Here is a 26,063-nt window from a genome sequence, read left to right as displayed (position 1 = left end):
TGTTGTTTGTGTTGTAAAATATACGTTAACGGTTTTGTAAAGTGTCAAATTCACATATCATGGGTAAGGAGGCGTGCAGTGCCGCCGTACCCTTGATATGTATACTAACTTCATTCCATACCTTACCTCTTCTATCTTTATCTCTTATTTCCCAAACACATTTTGCAACTAATGAAACAAAGTTATCGTAGGTCTTAAACTCCCCAGATTTATATATGTCAGAAATATTCTTATATACCATGTCGCAATCTTTGTCCATAACCTTATGGTTGCAATGAAAACCAAGGAATTCATAATTTACTTTACGTATGAACTTCTTTATTTCTACTGAGTCAGTTGCTTTGACTTCAATTTCGTCAAATTCGGGAATGGTTAGTTTTTGTTGTTGGATTTCAGGCAATTTGGGCAAATGGTCAATAATGTCCTGCATTTCATAAAGATATTCTTCATTTTCTTCATCTTTCGCACTACAGTCTAAATTACTTGTTAAAAGTTCTTGCTTTATCTTCTGGATTTCTGTTTCGAAAGTAAATGAAGAAGGAATGAAGCTTTTCATTTCTACCAACATTGACGTAGGATTCATAACTAACGAGTTTGGTGCTGTTGTTGTGGACAGAGTCCCGCCGTTCGCGGCTTGAATTGTTGTTGTGCCGATTGTTGAAATCATATCTTTACATCAAAATAAAAAAAATAAAAAAAATAAAACTAACATTATTTTTTCTATCTTAAGGAAATTCATGAAAATTCAAGACCCTTTGGGTCTCGCCGCTTAGCGGCTGAGGTGAAAAAACAGGTGATATCTCACCTCTTCACCTAAACATTATTTTTGGTCTTTTGTGAAAATACATGAAAAATTCAAGACCCTTTGGGTCTCGCCGCTTAGCGGCTGAGGTGAGAAAACAGGTGAAAAAACAGGTGACATCTCACCGCTTCACCTAAACATTATTTTTGGTGTAAATTTATGAAAACATTAATAATACATGACTGTTCTCATTCATGTCTGATTTACATCCAACGAAAAAGTTTAGAAGAATTTTCTTATTCTTTCTGGCATATTTTTGTCTTTCCAGTACTCCCGCTCTAATGGTCCCAGATGTGTTGGCTTCGACTCTCTCAAGTTCTTAGATGGTATAACATCTTCAACGCCTCCTTCATATCTTACTTTATAAGTGTCATCGTTTGTGTTATAGCCAAGTATTTCAATAACCACTCCTCGCTTTGCTTCGTCAATGGTTTCAGCAAGTTTGCCATTACTACTTTCGACTAATTTATGACGAGGATAAAACGCAATAGAGTCGTCAGCAGCTTTTATAAGATATCCATTACCTTGCGTAGAGTCTACGATATAATAATTTCGACTTAACCTTAAACGTTTCTTTGTCAACGGTTTGTCGTCAAGAACTACACGAACTTTTGTACCAGGAATGAGGGTAAATTTTGTTGAATTTCTGATATTTTGTGTTTGGCTTCGTTTCTTTTGTATATACTTTTCTTCTTGTTGTTGTGTCATTGAATTTGGTGTATGTCCTGTTGTAGAATGTGTTGAGGAATTGTAAACTTCGATGAAATGTTTCATTGTTTCTTCGGTAAAGTCTCGCTCTTGGTTTAAATCTCTGAGAGTCCTTATGAAGCGGTTAATGATACCGAGTATGTTATGGTTATGGTCTTCAGTAGTGTAGTGAGTTATGTTATGCTTAATGAGAAATTCTGTGATTTCGTTGCTGAGGTATGCACTGTCTTGGTCTGATGTTAAAGTACTTGGGTTATGTTCTGCTACAAACTTTTGTAAAACTCTTAACACTTCACGAGTTCCTTTATTTTTCATTGGATATGCATATGCTTTACGAGTGTTAACATTAATGAAGATGAGGAATGGTTTATGACCTCCTTTTCTGCTTTGAATGAGAGTGTCAAATTGGTATGCGTCAGGAGTGTTGGAGTAAATTGGTAAAAAGTAGTCGTAAGGGTTTATTTTTGTTTGATGTACAACATTTTTGTCAAAGAACCTTTTCACTTCAGCTCTGTTAGTAAATCCCCAACTCTTTGCAGCTTCATTGAATTTCTTAAAAGACCTCCATGGATGTTGTTCGAATACTTCTTTCAAGCTCATTTATGTAAAGTTAAAGATTTTATTCTAGGCTCAAGCGCGTTCATTGAACTCTATACCATGCAAATACAGTCACAAATGGTGGCATGTAATCTGCACCCGAGCCTGTTGGATTTGTTGTGAAAGTGTGTGAATGATTTCCTGCGGTTCCACAGAAAATACCTGCGCTTGAATCTACTGGGTCACTTGAAATATCATATCTATGCATTCCCTGTCTATCCGAACCTGCTGCAAGATTTGTATAACCTCTTTTTGTTATTGAATGTGAATGACTACCTGTTGTGTTTGTAGTTCCTGTATGAGTGTGCGGTGGAAGGTTTGCTTCAGTAATTTTCTTCGAACCTCCTGTTTGCTTTGAAGAGTTAGCACAGTATAAGAATTTGTCTACAATCTGCTGCCATGTACCAAAACCTAAAACTGTTGCTGGATTTGTTGAGTTCATTGACGTATAAATAGAGCCTATAGGATATAATGTTTGAAGTATTTCTGTCTTTAATGTTTGAAGCTCTGTTTTGTCTGCTTTCTTATCATATAAATCTTGAGCAGTGAATTTAACATTATTTTCATCCTCCATGACATAAACATCTTTACATCTAATGTTTCTCATCGTCGTTATGTCGTCATCCGATGTTAAACCTTGTGGAAAGTTAGGAGGTTTACAATATAATGCATCCCCACCAGTTTCTTCAACCGTTCCTTCAATACTTTCTATACCAACAGTTGTGAAGGATTTATGTGTATGGTTCTTATCTGCTTTCTTATCTAACATTGCTGGTAGTTCATGTGCTTCAAAGTTTCTGACATGACCTTCAATGTTCATACATTTACTATTTAAGGAGTTTAGTGTATCTTTTACGCTTGTACTTGGATTTTCTAAAGGTGCACTTGAACCAAGGGTATAGTTCAATATTACATCGTCTGCTCTAATAGTAGTGAAGGATTCGTTTGTATGGTTCTTGTCGGCTTTACTGTCTAATGTAGCTTGAAGTTCATTTATATCGGAGATATTGTGTTTATGAGATTTCAAAACTTTGTTCATTGCTTCGAGTTCAACTTTGTCAGCTTTACTTTTAATAGCATCTTCAAACGTTATTTTTGCCTTAACTCTCAAAGTAAATCTTGGTTCAACTAATACACCGTTAACAGAGAAAGTAGAGGCATAAATTTCATCGTTATAACTAAATGCTTCTGGTGCTTTACCCGTGTCATACTGTACAGTACAGCTTATGTCATAACCTTTAGCACGAATGTATTTATATCTTCTTTCATTAACATCTTCCGTCTTCACTTCATCACTTCGTGTTAAATATCCATGGTAGTCCGTTATAATCTGTTCGTCTGAAGTTATATAATGAACGTGGTTTTTATCTGCTTTTTCGGCTAATTTCTCATTAACATCATTCACTTCTAATTCAACTCTTCCGCCAGAACTCTTATTATCATTAATCTTTTTCATTAATTCGGTAATTACGTCATAAAGACTATATTCTGTTTTCGGTTTTGTAAATAATGAGTCAAAATTTCTTTTCATCATTACATCGCTGACATTAATGATATCACCAATTCCTTTTTCATTTATTCTCTTCATTAATTCTGCAATAATGACGAATATATAATCTGTTAATTTATTCTCTTCATCGAGGGTTATAGAATGTTTTGAAATTGAATCATTAACTCCTCTAAATAAATCAATAACTTCAGGATACACGTTTTTAATGTCTTGAATAACCCGACCAGTATCCTCGCCACTATGTGGCTCTGAGCCCGTTGGGCTCTGTTGTTCATGTTCTTCGTTCCCGTCGTTACGTGGTTTTATATCTCTAACCATCATCAACGCAGCCATAACCGGAGGGTTTGTTGCTACCTGTTCGAAAATCCGTCCGTTATGTACGGTATATCTAAATAATTTCTTTGTGTTTGTTAAAACATTTGAAACAAGTCTTTTAAAACCATCTACAAAATTTCCTGTTTCACCTAATGTTCTTGCAGCATTTACAAGCTCACCCATTCCCGCTTTTGACCCCAAAAACGTCCATATTGCGTTTATTTCACTCTGTATTGTTGTCCATTCAGCAAAATTAATACCTGCATTCGCTAAGCTGAAAATGAAATTCAGTGGATCGAACTTAATTCCGCCTTCTTTTTCAATTTCAACGAACTCACTAACATGAGATTTTAAATATTCTTTCGTTAAAATTGTTTTCCCCGATGTTATGTCATTAACGAAACTATCACCGTCAAAAGTTAACGAATTCAATTTCGTCGTTGATGCTTTTATTTCATACACCGCTTTATCAATAGTTTTTGGCTCACCTTCTTTAGAAGCATATGAAACATTAATGAATGAATTATATGTATTCATGAATGAGTTAAAATCAATGATTTTCATTAATGACGCCTTTAATGATTCATTTACTGTCGAATCCCTTAAAGTAATTAATGAACTGTCCTTTATGAAAGGTACACTGCAAACCGTCGAGTTTGGATCAAATGCTGTAGTTGGTGCAGGAATATTAATGATATAAGTCATTAAATCATTAAGTGACGTAAATAATGTTGTCGTTTTTGATTTAATTTCTTTAGCATCTGTTATATATGGTAATTTTATTTCTGTAGTTTCTGAATTAAAGATATTCGCTAAAATGTTTTGTAAACTGTTTTGAACAGCAGTATAAACCGTTGAATCCGGAACTCTTACGATTTCACCGTCCTTAATAAAAGGCATTGCACATGGTGTAGTGCTTGGGTCAAATATTTCGGGGTTATGATTCAACATATATTCTAATGCTTCATGAACAGACTTATATACTGTTGTGTCGTTCTTCATGACAACTTCTCCATTTACAATGAAAGGCATTGTACATGGAGTTAAAATAGGGTCAAACTTTTCATAGTCCTTCCATGTTATGTATTTCTCAGTATTTCCATCAGAAATAACAATATATTTGTCAGTAAGTGTGAGAGAGTATTGACCAAAATATAAACGTTTAGCTCTGTCAGCTTCATACGCATATGCAGCAATAGTCATATTTTAATGAGAATAAAATGTTGTTCTATTTGCAAAGTACAGACCCAAACGAATACGGGACAGTAAAGCTACAAACAAACTTAGGTCTACAGAATGAGCCACTTGCATTCAGAATGGTTGACTTCAATACTATCGCTTCATTCGTTATAACAGATGAAACAGATTTCATGGAGTTTGAAATAGATGGAAAGAAGCACGAAATAAGATTTCACAATAATGTAGAATATAAGATGGAAACATTAGCTGGAGTGTTAAATGCGCTCATAAATACTACAATAAACAAGGATAACGAAGAAAACTTAATGAATGTTAAACTTATTGCAGGAGTTTTGAAGTTCAATTATGCAAAGGAGTTTAAGATAACACGAATGAGTCATAGAGTTCAATTGCTTCTGGGTGCATACCATATGACATTTCCTTTGAAAAGTGTTGACAAAACGATTGAGATGAAATCTGTTCCATACGTATGTTATGGTAATTGTTTATACATTGAGTCTAAAATAGCTAATGTCACAGGTATTTCAGGAGTTAATAGTAAAGGTTCAGTAGAATATAAATCCTTCTGTTATGCAGTCAATTCAATGTTCATTCCAAACGTTCCTGTCATAGCAACTCATTTAGGTAAATGGGTTCGCATTAGTCCTCATAATTTGAAAGACATGCAATTCAGACTTGTTGACTTTCAAGGAGAAGCTGTAGAACTGAAGCACCAGTGCGAATGACTGTTGAAGTTGATTTTTAGAAAATTTATTAAATGCAACAGCTTACAAGAGAACTCAGAGCTAAAAATATAAAGTATGAATGTTATGTATTAGGTCATGAACTTTGGTTGTTGCTGTTTGATGAAACAAATGAATTAGTTATGTCAGTCAAGAGAACAGAAAAAGGCGTCAAAGGCGCCGAGCGCAAAGCGCTATATTGTGTTAGTGAAAACTGCACCAAGTCAATAAGATTAGGTTTGCATTATGAAGATGAGTTTCGATACTGTTGAAGAAGTTTTGGATAGATATTACAAATTGCTTTAATTTACTAAAACATATTTCAAACAAAGTTTATATTCTGTTGAAAGTTTTGTATACTCGTTCGAATATTTATACTTAAACTCAACTCCTGTAGTTCCTGGTGTTTCAATGATGCGGATGTTACCTATTTCATGAATGGTGGCGTTTGACCACAGCATTCGATTTCAGGGTCGAGATAGTCATGACAACATTGTTTCCCTGTTATTCGTGATATAACATTTTCAAGGTCCTCCTTTGTTAGAATTATTTGGTTCTTACTTATAAGATTTATCAAAAGCTTCTTATCGTCTTTGAGTAAAATTGTTTGGTATAACTGAAGAAGGTAATGGTCTACGTATCTGAAGGATTTTTTTGAACATTTGTGTAAGGGTTGTCGTTGGCTTCTCTTGAAGAATTTGGTCCAGTGGTGGATACTCTAACTTAACATCTGATGTAGCGTTAGCGTTTGAAGCTGTGTTTAAATTCACCGACTTAAGTTCTGGTTCTTTTTCTTTCAAACACTCTGATATAATTCTTTATGACAATATTGTTTGTCGTTCGTGAGTCAACATTTGATGTTGGTTCAATTGGAACATTAACGGCACCAGCTAAGATGGATTTGCTTCTCATTTCATATAGAATAAAAACCTTTTATATGTATGAAATGACAATATACTCGACAAGGGTTTGAATGTAAAGCTAACGAATGAAAATATTGTTGAATTCACTGAGACAGGAGCTGTGTATAAAGATGTAGAACTACTGAACAAAAGAGCAAAGGGAAGAAGCAGGAACATGAACAAAGGGTGGAAGCCTATAAAAATTTATGTCAATGATGGCTCAGGAGGTTCAAACATAAAGTATGCAGAAAGTTATAGAGTTTATGCTCTCAAAGGTGAAAAGCCTTCATTTAAGAACAGCTATTCTAACGCATATCCTCAAAAGCTAACGGATGGGGAAGTGGATGATATGAATGACAGCAAAAATATAACAGAAATGGCGACAGAGATGCATGGAATTTGTTTACCATCAGTCAATTGAAGGTTAAACTTAAAAACAATGTTGGTCGTTCCCATGGAATATTTTTGACTTTAATGGTATTAGTCATGATATGAATCTCAAGGTATGAACGAGGAGAGATGAGAGACTTATATGCTTCCCAAATTTTCTTCAAAAGGTAATGTTATACCTGACTGTTTCCAAATGAGTTCAATATCATAACGTGAGAACCTTGAAAGATAACGAAGTCAGTTATGAGACGTTTTATGTTTAAAGCTAAAAACCTCCATGTTTGCATAAGTATTGCCTACAGTTAAGTGGTAATGTCTGACTTTAGTATATGATGTTAGCTAATGGTGAGTCTGGTTTTGACACTAAACCTTTTCCGGCGAAGTCGTCACAAACGAGCAGAGTGTTGAAGGATACTTTTTGAAGGGGTATTTTGAAAGTTTTGAACAGAATGTAGTTTGTAAGTCGTTTCATATCGTAAACTCCTGAGTATTGACGTAAGTGGTGTTTGTCAATAATTCTTTCCATCTCTTCTGAAGTCTTTTGCATTCCTGACTGTATGAACTCTACGATGGCATAATATTTTCTCTTACGTCGAATGTAACGTTGAAGAAATTCAATGAGTTCACTGTCTGGAACTTTAACGACAGAGGCTTGAACTTTTGACATAAATGTTTTCGCTGTTGAATCCATAGAGTCTGAAGTTGCTGATATAATGATTTGGTCATAGTAAGAGTCATTTCCTAAACGTTCTGTTATGAGTATATGACGAATGAGGTTAAATGTCTTACCTGAACCCATCTTTCCACAATAGAAATACACACCATTTGAACAGAACTCATAATCTTTACTGAAAGGAAGAATGAGAGAACTGTTGAGCTTTTCACTGCTTTCATTCATGTCTTCATCTACGTCATGTATTAAATGCTTCATTTTATCTTCATTAAAAATGCAAGTCAGAAATATTCAGAACATAGCACCGAGTCTAACTGACAAGAGTATAAAGATATACTATGAACACGTTATGATGAAACCTACCAAAATTCAAGAAAGTCAGTATACTTATGAATATCCAAGACACTGGGTAGAGTATGTAGGAGGTGAGAAAGCTATTGAAATAAGACAAGTTAGAAGTATTCCAGCAGGAAGAACAATATTATTGAAGAACTTTAATGTTTTGAGGTATAATGATGAAACAAAGAAGCAAGATAGTTTTCCTGTTGCTGTGTATGTGAACCTAGACACAGGAGATGACATGAAAGTTTTTAACACAAAGCTTCAAACGGTAGTGAGAGAACAACTGACTGCGGAAGGACATCCATTACCTTCAGAAGTTACCATAGCATATAATTTTGAAACAAACTCAATAGATTTTAAAGTCATCTCTGCAAAGAAGTCAGGTTTTACATTTAATGAAGCAGATGTATATTCGAATGAAAACTTCAAAGCTATTGCATGGTTAGATAATGACGATTGCTTTAAGAAAATATTTAAATACAGTGACTCAACGATGTCAATAGATGACCTTCGTGGAATGTTACCATCGACGTTTACAGTTGAAGGCTCAGCAGGATTACTTACAAGATTGTCAATTGGTGGCGTTTGGTCTCGTGAGAACATTGTTATAAAATCCAGTATAAGTGAATTTGCTGAAGAATCTATATTATGTCTTTCAAACTACATGTATTCGCCGCCGAAGCATTATAGTATAACAAACTTTGTCAGTAAGTTTAACATAAGACTTGTTGAACCTTCTTCAATGAAAGATGTTGTGCTACCTAAAGATGGAAAGGATGGACTCATTATTGAGATGATTTTAATAGCATATTAAATGAGCTTGTTCTTGAAGGTCATTCATGATGAAATAACTGTTGTAGAAGATGTTAGCAATTGTTCAGACATTTTGAAGCGTATAGATGAGATAAGAAAGAAGTTAGATAGACCGCAAACGGACTCTTTGAGTCCTGAGGTCGTAGACCGAAGTGGTGAGGGCGAAGCCCGTGAGAACGCTTATGTTTCATTGACTTTCTCCAGTAAAGAGAACTTTTATGAGATAATATTGAAGAGAGATGATTTTAATATGGTGTAAATGGTAGCTTGGGCAGCTTTAGGCGCAATGGGAACAAAAGCATTAGCATTTGGAGCAAAAGCACTTGGAGCTTATGACGCAGTAAATAAAATGAGTGGAGGAAGAGTTTCGAAGACATTAGATGCAAATAAAGGAAAGATTGGAGGCTGGGTTGCAAAGAAGTTAAGATTAAATAAAATAGGGCTCATAAATAAAGCATCCAATTTGGTTGCGACTGAGTCAGAAAATGCTTTAGGAAAGGACGATGAGTTTGCAAAACACGCAAAAGACTTTAATGACCAGATGAAAGGTGAAACAATGCATTTAAATAGAGTCGATGGAACTAAAGAAAATGTTTCTTCTCCACCAGTAGTTCTTCCGTATGGTCCCTATGGAATGTATGGAAACCCTTATGAACGACCATTTGACCCATTGACTGGTGGAAGTAACTGGTATCATTACGGACGAAGAAGAAAGACAGTTAAGCTGGAGACAGACGTGAAGAAAGCAACTAAAAAGAAACCAAGGAAGAGAGTTATAAAGTAATGAATTCAACAGGGTGAAAAAACAGGTGAAAAAACGGGTGAGATTTCACCTCTTCACCTAAATTTATTTTTGTGCTATGTTTTCATACGTGTGAGGGTGGTGATATCATTAATTTTAAGTTTATTTTTATTTTTATTTTTATTTTATTTTTATATAAATGACGAAAACTATTGAGATAACAAACTACAACGGTCATGAGTTCAAGAATTTGTTCTTCGTTCCTCGTGAAAATACATTCTATCAGATACGAGGGAGAAAGGGTAAAGTTAGTTTGAGCGTTTATGACTACAAGCATAATGGAAAGTTTATACAAGCATATGATACAAACGGTAAGCGTGTTTCATTAGCTTTGTCAAAACTTACAGGTATAAACTATGACAGTGATTTTGACCTATATGAAGAAGAAAGTGAGTCAGAAGATTATGAGCTGTTATATGAAGCACAGCAATGGGAGGAGTTGCAATCCTTTTGTAAGTGAGAACGTTTATTTTTTTTACATTAGTGAGGTGAAGTGGTTGGCGGCTTTGTAAATATTTAAGGTTAAGTTAGTGTTGTTGTTTGTGTTGTAAAATATACGTTAACGGTTTTGTAAAGTGTCAAATTCACATATCATGGGTAAGGAGGCGTGCAGTGCCGCCGTACCCTTGATATGTATACTAACTTACGTCAACCGTTCCTTCAATACTTTCTATAGCAACAGTTGTAAAACTTGTATGTGTATGAGTCTTATTTGCTTTCTTCTCTAACTCATCGTTAACATAAGTTTTATCTGCTTTAAGGTCTAAACATCCTGAAACCCATCCTGTATCGGCTTTAGTTTTTAAAATCTTCGATGTCCGTTCATGGTACCAGTCAACCCTTTCTATAATTTCTTTATCTTTTTCATCCACATATTCCTTATCCGCCTTCTTCACTAACACACTAGCCATAAGTCCCTTATCTACCTTATTTTCAAGGCTAACGTTTAAGTCTGTTATTTCAGATATAGAATGTATATGAGTCTTTTTAGAATATTCGTTTTCAGCTCTCGTCACTTCACTTGACATTTTATTGTCAACATATGTTTTGTCTGCTAGTTCAGGATGAGTATGTTCTTTTGTTGCATAAGCATTGTTAGCTCTTTCTTCTTCTTTTGCTATTGCATCGTCTACATATTCTTTGTCAGCTTTGTTGTCAACATCTGCTTTCAAAAGAAGTTCATTTATAGGTTTCTCGTTTAAAGTTCCTTTTGTTGGATTTATACAGACAGTATTGTTCTTCTTGTCTTGAAATAGAAACTCATCTGTCATTGGGTTTAATGTCAGTTTTAAGTTTCCTTCTTTCAATGACTCAGATATCTTAGAATAGTTTGAAAAGTTTGTTGTGTTCTTATTTAGAGCTTGCATAATGAGTTGTCGGTTGTGTTGTATTTCTCTCATGGAAGCAATATCTTTCGACATTTTTATTCTAGATAAAATATGCTTTCAATAGAAAAAGAAAATTCAAGAGTTGCTACAACTAAACCATTAGATGAACTTTTTACTAATGTCGGTCAAAAGTTTGAGACAGAGACCGTAAAGCATGAAGGCTATCGTTTGACTACCCATTAAGATGGTTAAGAGACCCATCTGTCACAAAAGCTATTGGCTTTCGTAGAATGAAGTTTGTGTCTGTAGAAGATAAAAGTTTTCCATTTATTGTAAGGTTTCATATAGATTATATATCTGAAGGGAAACGAAAAATGTGGGAAGAAATTGAGCTAATACAAGTTGACCTTTCATCTTCTCTACAGACTGCGTTAAAAAATATAGAAGATAAAATAAATTCATGTTATGCAAAATATGCTGATGAATATGCAAATACCGAGAGCACACTTTATGTGAGAATTGTATATGACAAACAAAATTCACAAGTGTCATTTCAAATCTACGAAGACAATCCAAAGAAAGACGAACAAATATATACAGAATTCACTGCAATGTCATGGTATTATTTGCAAAGAATGTTAAATCAGAAAGTCGAACTTCCTTTAGCAAATATTTACAGTCGATATGCAAGAGATGAACCATATTTATTTAAAGATGTTTTCGACCAAGATGCTATTATTGTTCATGCTTCATTTTCTGGCGCCCAAAACTCTTTCTTATGCTTGGCAAATGACTTTTACGAAAAACCTACAAAGTTATACGAACCACCAAGTGGAAGTATTTCAGACTTTCAAGTATGGTTTACTACAGATGGAAGAAAAAGAATAATTCCATTATACCATGCGTTTTACTTAGAACTTAGTTTCATATACAACTACTATCGAACGGTAAAAATATAATTTTTTAATACGGTTGAGGTGTTGGATTTGGTTGCCAACAGTATTTTATATTGAGTAGTATGGTTTTTCAAATTTATGACATCTTGTCCATTTTTGCTACTTCTGTTGCTTTTTCTGACACTTTTTTTGCATATTCCTCTGTACTTAGTTCTTTCAGTTGTTCTTCTTTCTTCTTTTTCTCTACGTTTAACTCATTGAGTTTCTTTGTGTGTCTGTCATATTCTAGTTTCTTTTCGTTTTCACTTATTTGCTTCTGTATGTCTATGTTTGACTTTTTGACATCTGTTATTTGATTTTTGAGTGAACTCAAATTCATTTGACTTTGAGGGTTATATGCTGTTCCGTCTGCAGCTCCACCATAGCCTGCCATTTTCGCTAAAAGTGCCGCTCTTAAACCCCCACTCTGTGCACCAACAACTCGGTTTAAAAGCATAGGATTGCTTGACATTTGTTGCAACATAGTGGGGTCATTCAGCATTTGTTTTTGCAACTGTTGTTGTGGTGTCAGTCTTACTATTGGATGTTTCAATGCCTCTCTCTTCTCTTACGTATATTCTTACGTAGCTTACGTGGCATTTTAAGTGAAGTTAAAAAGCGGTTTTTGACAGATGTTTTATTGTGACTTCTTCGTAAAGACTTTGTTGAGATTTCTTCGTAAGACTTTGTTGAGACTTCTTCGTAAAGACTTTGTTGAGATTTCATCGTAAATGACCCAAAAATATATTTTAGGTGAAGAGGTGAGATTTCACCTCTTTTTTCACCTCATTTCTCACCCTCTTGAATTTTCATGAATTTCTTCGTAAAGACTTTGTTAAGACTTCTTCATCTAATTTCTCATGAACTTTCTTGTCTATGTTTTGTTGAGATTTCTTCGTAAAGACTTTGTTGAGATTTCTTCGTAAAGACTTGTTGAGATTTCTTCGTAAATGACCCTAGTAGTATATTTTTGGTGTAAATTTCATGAAAATTCAACGGGTGAAAAATTAGGTGAAAAAACAGGTGAAATCTCACCTCTTCACCTAAAATATATTTTTGGTGTAAAATTCAAGAGGGTGAAAAATTAGGTGAAAAAACAGGTGAAATCTCACCTCTTCACCTAAAATATATTTTTGGTGTAAATTTCATGAAAATTCAAGAGGTGAGAAATGAGGTGAAAAAACAGGTGAAATCTCACCTCTTCACCTAAAATATATTTTTGTCTGATTTTACGAAGAAGTCTTGACAAAACATTTACGAAGAAGAAGTCTTGACAAAACATTTACGAAGAAGTCTTGACAAAACATTTACGAAGAAGTCTTGACAAAACATTTACGAAGAAGTCTTGACAAAACATTTACGATGAAATCTTGACAAAGTCTTTACGATGAAATCTTGACAAAGTCTTTACGATGAAATCTTGACAAAACATTTACGAAGAAGAAGTCTTGACAAAACATTTACGAAGAAGTCTTGACAAAACATTTACGAAGAAGTCTTGACAAAAAAGTCAACGGCTGGTCGGCTGGGGTTCGGTCCTCCTCTTAGGTCTTGGGAAAAATTCTTAGGGCTAGAAGCCCTCCGAATAAAAACTTCATTTATACTAAACATCTTCGGGGCTAGAAGGCACGAAGTGCCTGGAAGCCCCACTACCTTTTTTTTTTTTTTTTTTTTTCCCGCATCCAACACGCAACAACAAAACACAAAACACACTTTTTGGTTCTTTCATTGTTTTAATCGTAATTTATGTAATACATGATTTGGATAAATTTTACAAAAATAGAACCTATATTATATTCTTTTCAAAGATTCTTGCAAATCATCAAAAATAATTGTATTTTAAAAAACAATCAAATTATCCTTTCATTATTTTAAACTTAAATTAGTTTTTATGATTGACTAAAGCAATCATATTTATTCATCATTAAATAAACAAAAAAATAATATTTGAGAGTTATTTCAAAAAAAAAACACATTGAATTTGTTAATTTGTCTCAATTTCAGTATTATAAATTTTTATAATTTCAATATTTTGAAATACACTTTTTAATATTTCAATATTTATGATATTTCAATGTATTAAGTGGTCTCAAATTGAGCTTCTCAAATATAAGTTGCCTATTCAAATAATAAAATTAAATAATATTTAAAATAATAAATAAAAGTGATTGAGGTCATAGCAAAACGGCTGTTTCAGTCATTAATTCTTAAAAATAAAAAGGGTAAAAACTAAATACAATGGGTAAAATTCAATAGTGTCTGTGCTATCGTTCAATTTAAAGGTGTCTTTTGAAACCGCAAGACACATTGAATTTTTGAATAGTGTATTATGGTTTGACAGACACCAATGAAAAAAATAAAATGATATTTATTTTAAATATATAAGATCCTTATATAAAATATAAATATTTTATCGTTTTATTTTCTTGTTTTAGAAATGTTTTTTATTGAAAAATCAATAAAACTAACTCCAAAATAAAATTTTTGATTTAAAGACACTATGATGACACCAGGCAAATCTTCCAAGACACCTATCGTCGGCAATCTAACAACCCTAATCCTCAGGAATTAAGGGATTTTTGAATTTTAAGAATTTTTTTCGAATTTTTTCGAAAAAAAAATATTTTCAGAACAGCCTTAACGACTAAGATTTAGGAACAATGTTAAGTATCAAAAAGAAAGGAGGTCTGATATAGACAACATATATCGTTGAAGGTTGAAAAAATCTCTAATATTTGAGCCCAAAATTTCAAATTTTAATTTTTTGAAAAAAGAGGCCACCCGTATGTACGTTTATTTGAGAGGAGGAGGATTATATTTTTGAAAGGGTGAAACATTATGAATATGTTAATTATATAATAATATGTATTATTATAAAAAAGGAAAAATAAAGCACGTTAAAATTTTTCTTTCTTGATTTTTTACAAAATCTACTTAGAATTATGCAAAATATGACTAAATAATTATAAATTTCAAGTTAAATTTTAATTTTGATAAATAATTTAAATTTCAAAATATCAAGTTCAGTTCGACTATGTATGTAGTAATGTTGTAAACAGAAATTCATCAAAAGTGACACCTCAGAAAAGCTAAAATATTGAATTTTTGGAACTTTTGATAGAGCACGTTTTTAAATATTAATTAAAGTAAATGTATATTTTGTAAAGATTCTTTTTAATAAAAAAATAAAATTTTGAAGAAGAACACAAAATCTTCTGAAAAATAATATCACATAAACTCATATTATTTTCTAATATATAACTATTTTATATAAAAATCAAATTCAATGATCTTAAAAGCGAAGGATAAACCTCAAAATTTACGAATATAATGAGTGGGAATATAATGCTTATCTATCATAAAACCATATGAAATATCAATTTTTGCTTTACGCCTAATTTTTGACGACAATTAGCAAAAAAATGTTAAATGTTAACACTCATCCATTGAATATGAAAAAATAAATTGACTTTGATTAAATGTTTTTATTTATCATGCAATTCTTCTTGCGACCAAAGATTTGAATAAAAGTTCAAAAAATAAGATAGCTTTAAAAAAATATACGATAGTGTTTACTAATAGATGAATAGTATATAAATTCTATTAAAATGGATTTGATCCAAAAAAATATAAAACCAAAAATAATTGTTATAATTTAAATGAAGAAGTAATTAAAACGATTTTATTTATGATCAAATTATATATTTTTTTGGATCAAATCCATTTTAATAGAATTTATATACTATTCATCTATTAGTAAACACTACCGTATATTATTTTTTAAGCTATCTTATTTTTTGAACTTTTATTCAAATCTTTGGTCGCAAGAAGAATTGCATGATAAATAAAAACATTTAATGAGTGTGGTAGAATTTACGAAAAAGTGACACTTAACCTTAAATTTTCAAACACTATTTTTTGATTGTATTTTGTTATTTATATATTTATATATATATGTATATTTATATATATATGTATATTTATATATATATGTATATTTATATATATATGTATATTTATATATGTATATATTTATATATGTATATATTATATATGTATATATTTTATATATTATATATTATATATGTATATATGTATATATTTATATATTATTATTTATATATGAATAAATAATACATCAAACTAGTTTTAGAGTTGATAGTAAGAAGCGAAGAACAGTACCAGTAAGATACAGCAGTAGTAGCTGCTTCATGCTGCATTGAGTATTGTTGAATAATTTGAAGTAGTGGTTTTTGAAATCAGCACCCCTATGAGAGCGCTGGCGACCGAAACACCACTAGTAAGATTGTGTATTAGAAACTGCTTCATGCTGTGTTGAGTAAGCTTCGATGTCTTTGTAGGATAGCTTTCTGAGAGCGAAACAAGATAGTGTTGAAAAAAAATTTGAAAATCTGAGAGACTGTGCAAGAGCCAACGACCAAAACACTACCAGTAAGATACAGCAGTAGTAGTTGCTTCATGCTGCATTGAGTATTGTTGAATAATTTGAAGTAGTGGTTTTTGAAATCAGCACCCCTATGAGAGCGCTGGCGACCGAAACACCACTAGTAAGATTGTGTATTAGAAACTGCTTCATGCTGTGTTGAGTAAGCTTCGATGTCTTTGTAGGATAGCTTTCTGAGAGCGAAACAAGATAGTGTTGAAAAAAAATTTGAAAATCTGAGAGACTGTGCAAGAGCCAACGACCAAAACACTACCAGTAAGATACAGCAGTAGTAGTTGCTTCATGCTGCATTGAGTATTGTTGAATAATTTGAAGTAGTGGTTTTTGAAATCAGCACCCCTATGAGAGCGCTGGCGACCGAAACACCACTAGTAAGATTGTGTATTAGAAACTGCTTCATGCTGTGTTGAGTAAGCCTCGATTTCTTTATCAGACCACCTTTAAATTAACCACTCACATTCTCACTGTGGTCCATCTAAAATTTGTAAACTTTATGACATAAAATTATATTATATGCAGGATCCCACCTATTACTTAATCTTTTTGGAATAAATGTTTTATAATATTTATCGATTGATTGTAATTTTTTGTATAAAAAAAGTTTTTTATTTATATTAAAAATATATTCGGTTAATGATATTATCTTATAATTTGTAAATAAATCTAGTAATAAAATAACTTTAATAGTTGGTGTCACTTTTTCGAAAATTCTGGTTTTTTCGTATATTATTTTTTAAGCTATCTTATTTTTTGAACTTTTATTCAAATCTTTGGTCGCAAGAAGAATTGCATGATAAATAAAAACATTTAATCAAAGTCAATTTTATTTTTCATATTCAAATGGACTGAGTGTTAACATTTAACATTTTTTGCTAATTGTCGTCAAAAATTAGGCGTAAAGCAAAAATTGATATTTCATATGGTTTTATGATAGATAAGCATTATATTCCCACTCATTATATTCGTAAATTTTGAGGTTTATCCTTCGCTTTTAAGATCATTGAATTTGATTTTTATATAAAATAGTTATATATTAGAAAATAATATGAGTTTATGTGATATTATTTTTCAGAAGATTTCATTCTATATGCCTATGAAAAGTACTCTCAAAACCAACTTTTTCCTAATTATAATTAAATCTAGAATATTGTATTATGCTTAGTATTATTTCATTTTTCTCATTCAATTTAGAATTTACAAATGTCAAAAAATTGAGAGCTGTCACTTTTGATGAATTTCTGTTTATTACAGTAATTCCTCAATAAAGTGCCAAAACCCTATTAAAGGTCGAGTCAACAAAAATCTGACACATGACTTCACTGATATCATTTCTAGTTAAAAAACATAGAATACATCATTGATTTTCATATGAATATTTTTATCATTTGTTATACTTCTAAATATTCAAATCATAATGGATATAATTAAGATTTTATTGTTTCATTATATTTAAGATTTCGACAAAAAATCGATTCTGGCTTTTTTGTTGTAGAATTGTTACATATTAAGTTCTGTCAAAATGTAAGCTATTGAATTTTTTGAGATGGAAATAATCGTCGAGGAAGTAAAAAGTGACGCTTTAGGAAATATTATTAGAAATATGATAATAAATATATTTGGAAAAAATATGTTTTTTTCAAAAATTGAAATGTTCATAGAATATTTTGAAATATGTAGGGAATTGAATTTGGTAATATATGATAAACAGGATTTTTAAATTTCAAGGAAAAATAGCTTTTGTGAATACTTTTGAGAACTCTTCTCAAAGATCATGATTCAAATATATTAAAGAGCCAAAATATTAGAGATGAGTTCATAATCAAAATTTGACATTTTAATTATTTAGAAAAACGTATTAACCTCAATAAAAAATATCTCAAAGATTAATAGTTAATTTAGGGTTTCCTAGCTATCTAGAGGGAATTGTTCCTTATGATGTATATATTTATAATGTATGCATCATAAGGAACAATTCCCTCGCTGAAGTGAGAAAACTTGTTCGCAATCATTTCGCATTGCGAACAAGTTTTCTCGTTTTTAAAACAAACTAAAGGCTATGAGGCACTGATCATATATTAGTGCCTCATAGCCTTTAGTTCCCAGTAGATAGCTGGGAAACTTTCTCCAAATGATAAGTTATTTAGAGAAAGTTTCCCAGCTATCTAGAGGGAATTGTTCCTTATGATGTATATATTTATAATGTATGCATCATAAGGAACAATTCCCTCCTTAAAACGAGAAAACTTGTTCGCAATCATTTCGCATTGCGAACAAGTTTTCTCGTTTTTAATAACAAACTAAAGGCTATGAGGCACTGATCATATATTAGTGCCTCATAGCCTTTAGTTCCCAGTAGATAGCTGGGAAACTTTCTCCAAATGATAAGTTATTTAGAGAAAGTTTCCCAGCTATCTAGAGGGAATTGTTCCTTATGATGTATATATTTATAATGTATGCATCATAAGGAACAATTCCCTCCTTAAAACGAGAAAACTTGTTCGAAATTGTTTATCATTTCGAACAAGTTTTCTCGTTTTTAATAACAAACTAAAGGCTATGAGGCATTGATTATATACTAGTGCCTCATAGCCTTTAGTTCCCAGTAGATAGCTGGGAAACTTTCTCAAAATGATTGTTTCAAAACTGTTGCGTAAGTTAACTCACCACTTTCAAGTTTTTCATACATATATCTTACCCATTCATTTGGAATACGAGGTCTCGAGTTTTCGTTCATTTTTTTTACTTTACAAAACTGTTTATTTTTCAGAATTTTTAAATTTGAAAAAATTCATTCTAGATCTGATAAATAATATATTATTTTTCAATCAAAATATTTTGATTATCATCTCAAAAGTGTTCTCAAAACCTAGTTTTTCTTATTTTTGATAATCTTAATATTTATATTATTATAAACTAATTGAACACCATATGTTTTTGTATACTTTTACAAAAAAATTGATAGATTTGTGATACTTCCCCCGACGATAGAATTGAATAGCTTACATTTTGACAGAACTTAATATGGAACAGAATAAAGCATCTGTCTATATTGTATTACAATAATATGGTAAGGAAAATTCCAACAATTTATATTTTCACTCTAAAAAAGATATTTTCTAGAAAAAAATACATTAAAATCAATTTATTCCATAGCTCTAAGTTATTTATGGTCAATTTCCATAGACTTATGGCAATCTCTTTTTAGGGGAATAAACATTCAGGGTTAAGACAGAAATATTTAAAAATGACTTAATATTATATTAAATTTTTATTATTTCGAAACATTCTCGTTTTTACGTTGAATGTCAGTATCACCAAAAAGAATACTGTTAGTAAATTGTAAATTATTAGAAATAAACCCATAATTCAAGGTGTCGTATTCAGAAGTGAAGAAACAAAAAACTGACAAATGACATCACAGGAGGTACATGACGCCACAAATTCTGAGATTATTCGCGTCCAATATGAAGGATTCGGTGATCTAATTAAATTAGATGGCAAATCATTTACATTTGCCACTTTGATTTGCGGTAAAACATATCAAGAAGCAAGTAACTTATTAAGAGAGGCTGGTATAGATGTAGTTAGTATGGGTTAGTCGTGTACTGAGGCACTGCGCGCCTCCGTACACCACTTAGCGGTTTTGACACTTTACAAAACCATTAACGTATATTTTACAACACAAACGACAACACTAACTTAACCTTAAATATTTACAAAGCCGCCAACCATTTCACCTCACTAACGACTTCGCTAACGAACTCACTAATGAAAAAATAAACGTTCTCATAAATTTTCTTCTATATCTTCATCGTCAATGTTAACTCTATTGTAGTCATACTTGAAGTCATAAAGTTTCTCAAGTTTTGAAATGCATAGTCTTGTTAACTTACCTTCATCATCATAAGTTTTTATAAAACTACCATGACAATCTTTATACACAGTCAATGTATAGTCAACTGGTCTAGGATGAAGTGTAAAGAACATGTTATACTCAGGAAGGAAGAATAAATGTTTAAATGTATGTTTGTTATATTTTTCGATTTGTATGAGTTGCTTTTGTTCTGTCATTTATAAAAAAATAAAATAAAAATAAAATAAAAAAAATAAACTTAAAAATTAATGATATCACCACACTCACACGTATGAAAACATAGCGCAAAAATAAATTTAGGTGAAGTGGTGAGATCTCACCTCTTTTTTCACCTGTTTTTTCACCCTGTTGAATTCATTGCTTTATAACTCTCTTCCTTTCTCCAACTCTTCTAACTTCTTCTTAAGTTCAGCAATGTTGTCCTCATGAAGTTTAATCTTTCTCAAAATTCCTTCTTTATCTAATGGTTGCTTTATCTTTCTAAACTGAACTCTACCATCCTTCATAGTATGAATGTAAAAACCTTCTGGAATAGTTCCTGATTTAATGTATTCTACCAAAAACTTTTGTTTCATTGCTTCAGTGACTTTATTTGTCATTTCAATCAAATAAAAATTTTAATATTAAATAAAAATAACGTTATTTTTTCAGTAAGGAAACGCAGGAGTTTTACGATTTATTTGAGGAGTAGGTTCTGGTTTAAATGTCGGAGTCGGTTTAGGAGTTGACTTTTGAACAGGAGTTTGTACTTCCATAGGTTCAGGAGTCATTGAAGGTTTTGCTTGTGAAGGCGTTGGTTTTGGCGAAGGTGTTGGAGTTTGTTTAACTTCAGCTACTTCAGTATTATTTACAACATTTGCTTTATTTCTTTTCAACATCATAACTGCTCCTGCTGTAGCTAGCAAACCTAGTGGGAGACCATATTTTATATAAGGACTTGACCAAATGCTATTTTTGACAGGAGCTGGTGGAACACCTAACCTTGGTGAGACTGCTCTTTGCCATTGTGCAGCTCGTAAGAAATATTCAATAGGTGCTCCATAATCGTTTGGTAAAGTTTGTTTCATAGATGGTGAAGGTTCACGAGAGCTTGATGAAGAACTCATTTATAAGCTTTAAAAATAAACGTTCATCCTTTATTCCTCACGGTCGTCCGTAGCTAAGTTATAGTCATCTAATCTTATTATGGGGATGCCATTAGCACGCACCTGAATGGCAAAGCAACAATCCCTCATAAATCCAATAAGTGGCTTTGGTACATTTTCAGTTGCTAGTTCAATAGGTCCTTTAACAGACAATTTGTATGTTATTGGAGCAGTAGATGTTTGACCTTGCTGGAAGCAAAAGTCCACTTCTGTTGGAAAACCACATAAGAAATGTGTGTTGTCATAGCTATCCCATTTATGTTCCACACTACCATCATCCACCAATGACCTCATAACATCTTCATTAAATCCTATCATATCATTGTTTGTATTGCAAGCGTTCGCAACCATTTCATAAAATACAGGTCCATATGATTTTTCAGGTTCTGCAGGCATATTTCCATAAGCTCCCATGGAAAGCTGAAGATATTTAAACTTAGGGTTCTCAAATTAACATATATAGTTGTCTTTCTTTCTAAATAGTGCCCAAATACTTTTAACATTAATAGGCGTATAAGCTGCTGTAAATGTTGCACTTGAACTATCTGTATTCTTTGAGAATGAACCGTCCATAGGAATCCAATCCATAACTTTAACAGGAAAACATAAAGCCTCGTTTGTATAATGTTCTACAAGTTCTGTATAAATGTTAGGGTCTAAAGAGAATGACTTTGGATGAATGAAACATTCATTAAAATCCATCTTTGTTCGAAATAGTTGCTGGTTACAGTTGTAATAGTAACTGTTCCACTAGCTTCTACTGCCTTCGTTATCATAGTGAATGGTTCATTCCATGGAACAAATTTATTTGTCGGTGGATTTGAATCTGAAGCAAATGCAACTTTAAGAGTTGGATTGAAAGCAATGATATCATTTACAGATATAGATGTGCATTGTAAGGCGGCGCTACTGAACTTTACTTTAAGCTGAATGTTTCCTGCAAAAGCTGGAATAAATCGAATAGCTTCTAATGGAAGGAATCTTCTAACAGGAATTCTTAAACGAAGCTTAAAATCAAATGATTTTCCTGCTGTAAATGGACCACTAACAATTTGTCCTGTTCTGCATGTTCCCGAATGACTCCATACATCTTCATGTCGAGTCTTTGAGAAAACATCTACTTTCTTTATTTGTTCGGTAGTTTGTGAGTTTGAAGTTATATATGCTTCTTCTCTTGCGTTGTCTTGAGAATATACGATACGACCATTTGCAAGGATTTGATATCCAGCAACTGCATAGAAAGCGTCATCGAAACCAATCCAAAATCCTGGTGGGTTTGTTTTATTGGAACCTGAACCAATTTCTTTATCTATAATAAATTGACCTTCCATTTTATACGTAATGAATGTATTGTAAAGGTCCAACATATTTTCACCAGGAGGTGAGAGATTGAATGTTACCCATGTGTTATCTTTAGCAGTTCCAGGTTGTGATGGAATCTTTGCGTCAGAATATTTTCTATTAGTGTCACCAATTTGAACTGCATTGTCTATGATATCGAAATATGAGCGAATCTGATGAATATGCTCTGCTGGAGTAAATTCGTTTAACTGTTCGTTCTGCATGTATTTACTTCAGATAAAAATATCTATTTACTTCATTATTCTCACTCTTCTTCTTGGCATTCGTGGTGGAAGTTGTTTCTTGACATTTTCAATGAACTGTACATTCTCTTTTGTCTCAACTTCTTTCACTGGTGGGTCAGGGTTCTTTGACTCGGTTTGCTTTTCAATGAAATTCACGAACTTTGCAATAAGCTCTTGGTTCGTTATTGAAAGTACATCTGGCTTTTTTTCTTCTTGTTCTTTCGGTGGCTCAGTTTGAACAGAAGGTTTTATATGGGCTTCGTGGACTTCACCCTTGCCATACACCTTAATGTTGTCGCTTTCTGCATTCGCTAATGGAACCTTTCTTTTTCTTACATATATTTTACCATCTTTACTCTGACTTACGTAATAGAAAGGATGTTGTATTCCTCTTGCGTCATTTAATATAATAGACTCTCGCTCTGATTTTGACAAGCTCATTTTACATCGGTTAAAGTTTTAATTTTGTTTTTTATCTGCAGTCAAATGACTCAGGCAAGCCCTACGGACAAGACCCAAGGGGTCATAGATGTTGAAGCATTGAAGAAAGAAATTCGTGAGCAAATTTTATCCGAACTGAAGGAACAAAAACAAGAACAAAAGCCAGAGAGACCAAAGAGAAAACTTAGTGAAAAACAACTTGCTGCATTAGCTGCTGGAAGACAAAAGAACCCACGTTTGCTGGCGAAGAAAGCTAGAGAAGAAGCTGAAGCAAAAGCTAAAGAAGCTGAAGCAAAGAAAGAGTAAATGGTTTATTTTTATCCGAATTAAATGTATAGACAAATACCTTTATCTGTTGCGTTCAGTAGTGAAAACCCTGACGTCAAAATAAAGGGGAACAGAGTAACGTTTAAGTTTCCAACAGACTGGATTGTGAACATAAATGAAGAGAAGTACATTGGCATAACAAATATGTATATAACACGTGCTTTCAGAAAGGTTGACTTTATACTTCAAGTCGAGATAGAAAATGACGAACAGTCTTTAAGCGCCCAAAACATTCACATATACAAATACTTTAAAGACGATACAACGTTAGAAGACTGTATAATTACATTTTACGAAAATTTTCAAAAGAAGTTTAACATTGAAGTACAAACTTTACAGCCTTTTACGTGAGTTTCTTGCACAACTGAAAGAAGAAGGAATTGTAGAAAGATTAATAGCTTTTCATTACGAGTTTGTACCAATGAAGATGGAACACATGACTGTCAATTCATTATATTCTCACCATTCAATGAAGTCGCTAAAAAGAAAGAAAATCCAATTACGTATAAGATTTCAAAATCTCTGAACCATGTGATGATTTCAAGAATGTTTTCAATTATGATGCAATGCTTCCGAGGAAAAATGATTTTTCCGAAATTAGATTTCCAGGCATTTGGGATAGAAAGCAAGCTATATTATATTCAAACTTAAGTAAGGGAGTTGAAAATGAGTTCATTGGTCATACAAGAACTTCACCACTTCCTAACCCTAAATACTATAAATTAACTGGCTTCAATCGTGAGTTTTGGATAGACATGTTCTCCACTTCATGACCATAACTGCCCAGTGTTCTTACCTCCAGACCATAAGGACTGTCTCTACATTGAAGCACAACTCTTAAACTCTACCATCGCAGTATTGTAAATGACCACATGGGCTTCGCCCTTGCCGCTAGTTTATTTTTATCACGAATGACCTCATTGCTGACAAAAATAAATGACCTCAGAACTTCAACTTACGAATAAAGCTTGTTTTAGTCGTTATTGAAGTTAAACTTCTCTTCAAAGCAAGTTGACATGACTTACATAAGTCAAATCCAATCTCTTGACCGTCATAAAGTGCTTTGTAAAGTTTCATTAAACTGAACTCAGAGTCTTTGTCATATGTTCCTTGCGGAACCATTAAACCTTTATCTTCATCATAGAAACACTGAACAGAGTCAGGAAACATTTCATTAGCGGTTAAAGCAATAACATCTTGCTTCACGCCTTTCATTCTGCAGTGAAATGCAACTTCATTTAAATCATTCGTGAGTAAGTCTATGTAAGTCTTCTTTCCACAAAATATTGACTTGTATGCTAAACTTTGTTTTCCAGGTGTGATTTCTGCAAAGTCGCTATGAAATTGACCAAGGTTTTTACCAATGAGAACTCTTCCATAACGTTTCTCAAACTCTTCAGCTAAACGAGGATATCTTCATTGTAGAGATGCATACTGTCCGTATCGCTATAAAAGATGTCCATTCCTAAGTCCTCAGCAGTACAGAATACTTCACACATTATTCTCTTCGACATTGACAGAATGTTAACACCAAGTGGACAGAAGTTAAAGTGTCTGCAAATGCTTTTCGTTAGCTTGAAAATAGTTTTATCTGAACCATCCAAACCTTCGAACTTCACTATATGGTTGTAGTTTCTGATGGCATATCTTATAGCATCTTTGTCATTTACTTTGGTTATTTTTGACTCAATAGGAGATAGAATAGTTTTGCCATAAATACTGTTCAGAATGAGCTTTATATTTCTTGCAAAGGATTTCCTTCTTTCTTATACTTTCACCTTAACTCAAACAACTTCTTTACTTCATCTCTTACTCTAATATCTCTGTTTCCATCGTAATAGTATCCTTGCAACACTTCACATTTGACACATTGATATTTTATGAGGTTCTGTAATGTATATATGTCAACATACATTAAACAACAAGTGTTTGAACTTCTGGGAACGTTAAGTTCTGGATTTATCAGGGTCACAAACTATTAAAGGAAAGTGTCTATGTATTCCAATCTCTGTTATCTTAATGAGAACAAAGAAGCCAGACATAAACTTTTCACCAATGGGTTCCTTTTGGTCGTCATCGAATAAATGTCTCATGAGATACTCTGTGCTTAACATTTCTTTCTTCATAACCTTTGGAATACCTTCTAAAGTATAACTTGCTATAGCTGATGGATATAATGAAACAGC

General features: G+C 32.5%; 9 protein-coding genes and 3 pseudogenes across 12 annotated transcripts, besides 9 other annotated features; 5 read left to right on the top strand and 7 right to left on the bottom strand.

Annotated features, from left to right (window-relative positions):
- Window positions 1-10,420: part of a mobile genetic element that runs on past the window's edge.
- TVAGG3_0419800 (organellar and viral DNA polymerase type B) lies at window positions 26-667 on the bottom strand (the record flags this gene model as incomplete). Its single annotated transcript, XM_051233379.1, has 1 exon — window positions 26-667. The coding sequence occupies one exon, from the start codon at window positions 665-667 to the stop codon at window positions 26-28; it is 642 nt and encodes a 213-aa protein (XP_051103109.1).
- Window positions 1,025-1,825, bottom strand: TVAGG3_0419790 (integrase core domain containing protein family; the record flags this gene model as incomplete). Its single annotated transcript, XM_051233378.1, has 1 exon — window positions 1,025-1,825. The coding sequence occupies one exon, from the start codon at window positions 1,823-1,825 to the stop codon at window positions 1,025-1,027; it is 801 nt and encodes a 266-aa protein (XP_051103108.1).
- Window positions 2,270-3,146, bottom strand: TVAGG3_0419780 (keratin-associated protein family; the record flags this gene model as incomplete). Its single annotated transcript, XM_051233377.1, has 1 exon — window positions 2,270-3,146. A coding segment is annotated over one exon (877 nt), but the record flags the coding sequence as incomplete, so codon positions are not given.
- TVAGG3_0419770 (uncharacterized protein) lies at window positions 3,465-4,637 on the bottom strand (the record flags this gene model as incomplete). The annotated part of the gene is made up of 1 exon (XM_051233376.1): window positions 3,465-4,637. A coding segment is annotated over one exon (1,173 nt), but the record flags the coding sequence as incomplete, so codon positions are not given.
- On the top strand, window positions 8,094-8,975 carry TVAGG3_0419760 (uncharacterized protein; the record flags this gene model as incomplete). Its single annotated transcript, XM_051233375.1, has 1 exon — window positions 8,094-8,975. One exon carries the CDS (start codon window positions 8,094-8,096, stop codon window positions 8,973-8,975), a length of 882 nt encoding a protein of 293 aa, XP_051103105.1.
- Window positions 9,453-9,761, top strand: TVAGG3_0419750 (annotated as a pseudogene). The gene has a single exon. A coding segment is annotated over exon 1 (309 nt).
- On the top strand, window positions 9,916-10,236 carry TVAGG3_0419740 (uncharacterized protein; the record flags this gene model as incomplete). The annotated part of the gene is made up of 1 exon (XM_051233374.1): window positions 9,916-10,236. The coding sequence occupies one exon, from the start codon at window positions 9,916-9,918 to the stop codon at window positions 10,234-10,236; it is 321 nt and encodes a 106-aa protein (XP_051103104.1).
- Window positions 10,421-11,739: 1,319 nt separating the features above from the next.
- Window positions 11,740-12,063, top strand: TVAGG3_0419720 (uncharacterized protein; the record flags this gene model as incomplete). Its single annotated transcript, XM_051233373.1, has 1 exon — window positions 11,740-12,063. The coding sequence occupies one exon, from the start codon at window positions 11,740-11,742 to the stop codon at window positions 12,061-12,063; it is 324 nt and encodes a 107-aa protein (XP_051103103.1).
- Window positions 12,064-15,086: 3,023 nt separating this feature from the next.
- Window positions 15,087-15,124: a mobile genetic element.
- Window positions 15,125-17,715: 2,591 nt separating this feature from the next.
- Window positions 17,716-17,752: a mobile genetic element.
- Window positions 17,753-17,998: 246 nt separating this feature from the next.
- Window positions 17,999-18,040: a mobile genetic element.
- A 364-nt stretch (window positions 18,041-18,404) lies between these two features.
- Window positions 18,405-18,489: a mobile genetic element.
- A 161-nt stretch (window positions 18,490-18,650) lies between these two features.
- Window positions 18,651-18,739: a mobile genetic element.
- Window positions 18,740-18,900: 161 nt separating this feature from the next.
- Window positions 18,901-18,989: a mobile genetic element.
- A 503-nt stretch (window positions 18,990-19,492) lies between these two features.
- Window positions 19,493-19,533: a mobile genetic element.
- Window positions 19,534-20,113: 580 nt separating this feature from the next.
- Window positions 20,114-26,063: part of a mobile genetic element that runs on past the window's edge.
- Window positions 21,052-21,484, bottom strand: TVAGG3_0419640 (repellent protein 1 family; the record flags this gene model as incomplete). The annotated part of the gene is made up of 1 exon (XM_001583299.2): window positions 21,052-21,484. A coding segment is annotated over one exon (433 nt), but the record flags the coding sequence as incomplete, so codon positions are not given.
- On the bottom strand, window positions 23,116-23,550 carry TVAGG3_0419630 (uncharacterized protein; the record flags this gene model as incomplete). Its single annotated transcript, XM_051233372.1, has 1 exon — window positions 23,116-23,550. One exon carries the CDS (start codon window positions 23,548-23,550, stop codon window positions 23,116-23,118), a length of 435 nt encoding a protein of 144 aa, XP_051103102.1.
- Window positions 24,022-24,741, top strand: TVAGG3_0419620 (annotated as a pseudogene). The gene has a single exon. A coding segment is annotated over exon 1 (720 nt).
- TVAGG3_0419610 lies at window positions 24,820-25,391 on the bottom strand (annotated as a pseudogene). Its single transcript has one exon. A coding segment is annotated over exon 1 (572 nt).

This window comes from Trichomonas vaginalis, chromosome V, assembly GCF_026262505.1.
Source record: "Trichomonas vaginalis G3 chromosome V, whole genome shotgun sequence".
NCBI classification, from domain to species: domain Eukaryota; phylum Parabasalia; order Trichomonadida; family Trichomonadidae; genus Trichomonas; species Trichomonas vaginalis.
The sequence above is the reverse complement of the archived record's forward strand: the minus strand, read 5'-3'. Positions and strand labels throughout refer to the sequence as shown.